We start from the raw sequence: 4,687 nt of genomic DNA on the forward strand, positions 1-4,687 counted from the left end.
CTGAGTATTTTGACATTAACGAAGACAACTAAGCGCCACTGACGTATGTATTTTATTTACTGAGTTACATTAGAGCATGCCGTGCACTGAAGTGCATTACACTTCACAATTCAGTGAACAAATAAGGTTCGGTCATCAAGTCTCCTTAGACTGAAGGGGATCTGCAAGATAAAAAAAAAAAATGCAATGTTGGACAAACTTCATGCTCTAAGTAAATGTACTAGTATGTATGAATACAAAGCCATAGAGAGAAAAGTTTATGTGGTGGTTTAGTCTAGCGGAATTCCCCGTTATTTCCTGATGGTTTAAGATTCACACACCCTTCATGTGGCGAACAGAAGTGAAACATGGAACAAATCAAGAGCTGGAACAATGCTGCACAGCACGTCAGATTCACTGTACATGCTGCACTGATAACTGAATCTTGCTAAGGGCCTGAAAGAGAAAGGAATGCAGCTTTCAGATAGGAGCCAGAGAGGAAACAAGTGGTGTAGGCAACCTACCAAGGAAGGAAGAAAACCAAATTCAAATTGCTTCTCCACGTTATCCTGAATGTGATCCAAGACCAGCTGTGCTCCATGACAAGAGTCATGCAGTGGTTAGCACCGAACTCTCAGCTCACCCCTTTATCCTACGACAGCACATCTGCACTTGCACTTACTTTCCATTTCTGGTATCGCCACACAAAGCCCAGGCCAAGCAGACGAAAGACACCAACTCACACGTAGGTCTACATGCCCAGCAGAAACGAGCTCAGTTGCAGAGTGCCAGGCTACCACCTTCACTCCTGAATTCTCCTCCCTGCCTCTCCTACTCTTTCCTCAATTTTGGGGCTAGAGTACTGATTCCAGCACAGGTATATAGTCCACTCTATGGACTGCCACGTACAGAATATATTCCAGTAAAATGGGAAAGGGAGAGCATGCATGACCATTGTACCCTTCACGTAACTATACCCAGAAAAGCATCAAATTCAACCAAGATTTAAGCTACCAAGGCAAATGAAAATGTCTTTCATCTGTTCTGTGTACTTGTCCTTTTCACAGTCTTTCCAGAACACAGGGAACACTGATATCATTTCCCCTTTCTTCTACTTATGTGTTCATGTGCAGGTACAAAAAAAAAACCCAAAATCCTCTGTCCACTACAAACAAGTAAAAAGTATCAATTTTTACATAAATAGGCTAAGGAATAAGAAGCTTCATCAATTCCAAGCAAATCACATATTTGTCTTTCATATTTTCTTTTGAACTGGTGTAATTAAGGAATGGAAGAAATGTTTAGGAAACATTTAATTTTAACAGGTGCACACAATGTGCAACTTTTTTTTTTAAGCTGCAAATGGGAACATAAGTTAACTGAGAGTGGAGCTCTATTTGCACTAAAAAAAAACGCTGCTCATGATTTCAATTAAATATTCTACATGCATTCTTGTTGACAATGTTTGTTTCAACTGACTTTACCACCAGATGGCCTTTCAGAGTCCTCTGATGAAGGCCACCTGACTGAAGAATGCAATTCTAGCATCTAAGAAAGTTTAAAAGTGCCTATATATTAGCAACAGGACTGAACTAGAGGCAGAATTACCAAGATTAAAACTGGGTAAATTTATCATTTCATTTCTTGCAGTCATAGCTAAAAAACACAAGCTTTCCCCTCTCACAAAAAAAAATAATTCTTTTTTAGTTTTAACATTTGTGAGAACTCTGTTTTCTCTATGTAATAGTGTTGTGCAGAAACCATGTAGTTGTAGACTGTCACACAACAGAATTTAATATTAATAGTGTTAACCTCTTATTTGATCTTGCTGCTTTAAGCAAATAGGCTGAGAAAATCCAGCTGGCCAGGATAATTAGTGTCACAGATTATCACGTAATGATCACAATATGAAAACATTCCAAAAGAATGAAAAAGCTATCATTCTAGATTAGTTTGAAGTCATTTTAAGAGAAGCAGAGAACTCAATGTAAGAAACTTGGATCAAGAAAGCGAGAGGAACTATTTATTGAGCTGTCACATCATGAGCTTGTGCAGTTGAGTGGCTGTACTTACTACTAACTACAACAAGGCTGAAAGCAAGACTTCTCCCTGGTATTATGACAAATAAAGGAGACGAAAAGTTTGGTAGCCTTCAAACAAAAAGGCAGCGTTAAGTCCTAGGAAGACAGTATCATGAACAAAGTTCTATTCGAGTTTAATTCAGTATGGCAAAAATCTGAGTATCAGCACACAGCTGCATGCCATTGTGATTTTTTATTACATATATGTATGTATATATTTAAATATATTTCCCCTTGCGAGTAGGTATCTTCCCCCTCTCACTAACTTCAAAAGACAAAAAGATGTGTAGAAGCTGTCTCTGTTTCTTACATTAGGATGTACACTATTAGAGAGCACCAGCCTCTCCCTCTTCTCATTCGCTGTACAACCACGAGTACATCAGTAGTAGATATAGATAGCCCAAAGCAAAGCAGTTCAAGATGTGACAGCATCAACACAACAGTGATATCAGACAAGTCTTGTGGTTTAATACAAGAGCTTTGTCTCTGGCTGAGTGAGGAGGGAAAGGCCCAGCATCACTCTGCGCAAGTCTCCTACATCACAAAAGTTCAACAAATCACCCAAAAGGTATTCAGGAGCTTTCCGTTCTGCCCTTACTCGCCGCTCCCCAGTTTCCTGTATTTCTTCACGTTTTTATTACCCAGAGGTCTCTCGAGTGCTGTTTGTAGCCCTTCTCTTTGGCAGCACCTTTCTATTTGATCAAAAAGGAAGATCCTCCAGATAGAAGCACAATGTTTCAATGAAACAATCTATCTTACTCTTTTTCTAATTCAGAGTAGCTTATTACCTGTAAATGAATGCTATCTTCATTTGGGTGGTGCAGACTCAAACACACCAGCTGCCCTCATGGCTTCAAAGTCCTTCATGGCATCATAGTTTTTATAGAACTCTGCATAAGCTCGTTTTCTGGGTTCAGCAACTCCAAACTGGAAAGTAACACACAGAAAATTAAAGTTTGCAAAGCTTTACAAACAGATTCTTATTCTTTTTTTTGTGTTAGCGCTATGATTTGTATCAATGGGTATCAGCTTAAAAAGCCTTTAGTTCAATATACCGCTTTGTTCCCACTCAAATCCACAGTTCAGGCTATCCGACCATTGGTCAGGAAAAAAAAAATGTCTGAAGTGAAACCTTCAAACGCAAATCTGTTACAAGATAGCATGTTGCACTTTTAAGATCCAGAAACATTCCACCTATATGGACACTCATGCTCAATACCCTCCCTGCTGACAGTTTTGTATGTAAAAGATGCCATTATGCCAAATTCTGTCCCTGTAGGAAGCTGAAAAACCATAACTTCAGATAAAATGGCATCCTAAACCAATGTATTACATTTGAGCTACACTGTAGGTCAACTACAGAAGTCTGGTAAAATTTTACAAGACTGACAAGCCACTCTTACAGCTCAGTGACATAAAAAGGCACAATTCTAACTCCTTAGATACTCAGTCACCCGAAGCACGTGGCTATTTTTGAAATGCAATGCTCCATTTCCACATGATACTTCAAAAGCAGGGATAAAACGACCACACTAGCCTTCTCCACACTGGTATCTTCAGCATGAAGGATGGGTTCTCCAAACTGTTTAAGAGCAAGTTATGTGAAATCAGTCCAGATTCTCTCAAGTCTCAGATACTGTGACAGTGAGAGACACAGATTATCTACAGTTAACATCCATCAATCGTGCAAATGATCAACAGCAGTCCAGGACTAGGAGACTCAAGATTAAGTTGTCACGAATTGCGTGATCTTGATCACAGAGCTTAAAGCATCAGGTTATTCGTATAATTTCTTCAAGATTAGGAAGATTTATTTATGCTCTGGAAATGTGCTTACAAAAATACGTTACTAAAGCTTTCTGATGAACAGCTCAACCAAACCTCAACAAAAAAATATTATGAATTCTTAAAACACACTAATGAGTCCAGTTTATAACTGAAGGACTACAGAGCTCACCTTATACAAAGCCGCGCATCCCAGAGACACAAAAAATGCCCCAAATAGGTGAAACTTCATCCGCCTGGCCAAAAGACGCCGCATTTGCGGCTTAGGCAGCAGCGCAGACGACATGGTGATTGTTTCCTAAAGAAATGGAAAAAAAAAAAAAAAAGAGAGTGAAGAGTATTGTGGTCAGGAAGCTCTACTGAAATAAATTTCTGCAACTCTAGAAAGATTGTGCTTTTTGTATTGCATGATAAACATTTTCACAAACAAGCAACAGCAATCCTCTCTATGACATTTCAATGAAAATTTTTAAGGGACAACAGTCAAGGACAACCTATTTATGACATGAATCTCAGTAACTTTTTATGATCCCTACATCCAGCACTCATGGAATCGAGACTGGCCTTTACTGCGAGTACTAAATCCTTCCCTCCCTGCTGGGTCAAGATTTCAGACCTGCTGTCCTGGTGTTTACATCAGAAAACATTAAGTCCATTGACCGCACTTTATTCATTTTTAAGGAAAAGTACATGCTTCTTCCTGTTAAAGAAGTATAATTTTTATTTTACTTTAGAGCATGAACAACACAAGGTACTAAAATACATTTACAAAACATAGTATAATCAAAATATACCAGATATTTCCATATTGAAAAACGGCTAGTTCTATAGACTTAAAATAT

At 38.6% G+C, this 4,687-nt stretch overlaps 1 protein-coding gene across 1 annotated transcript; it reads right to left on the minus strand.

Annotated features, from left to right (window-relative positions):
* Positions 1-36: 36 nt before the first annotated feature.
* On the minus strand, positions 37-4,141 carry LOC104280346 (cytochrome c oxidase subunit 6C). Its single transcript, XM_009877966.1, has 3 exons — positions 4,018-4,141; positions 2,849-2,987; positions 37-144 (listed from the first exon to the last, which is right to left on the minus strand). Exons 1-2 carry the CDS (start codon positions 4,129-4,131, stop codon positions 2,868-2,870), a joined length of 234 nt encoding a protein of 77 aa, XP_009876268.1. The 5' UTR covers positions 4,132-4,141; the 3' UTR covers positions 37-144; positions 2,849-2,867.
* Between the last annotated feature and the right edge of the window lie 546 nt (positions 4,142-4,687).

Source organism: Apaloderma vittatum, unplaced genomic scaffold (genome assembly GCF_000703405.1).
Source record: "Apaloderma vittatum isolate BGI_N311 unplaced genomic scaffold, ASM70340v1 scaffold3961, whole genome shotgun sequence".
Classification (NCBI taxonomy): domain Eukaryota; kingdom Metazoa; phylum Chordata; class Aves; order Trogoniformes; family Trogonidae; genus Apaloderma; species Apaloderma vittatum.

What these genes read in the sequence shown, in the direction of transcription:
- LOC104280346 (XM_009877966.1), bottom strand. Translation starts at nt 4,131, where the DNA reads ATGTCGTCTGCGCTGCTGCCTAAGCCGCAAATGCGGCGTCTTTTGGCC. An exon ending in GATGCGCGGCTTTGTATAAG is followed by an intron (nt 2,988 to 4,017) that starts GTGAGCTCTGTA and finishes GTTACTTTCCAG; the next exon opens with TTTGGAGTTGCTGAACCCAG.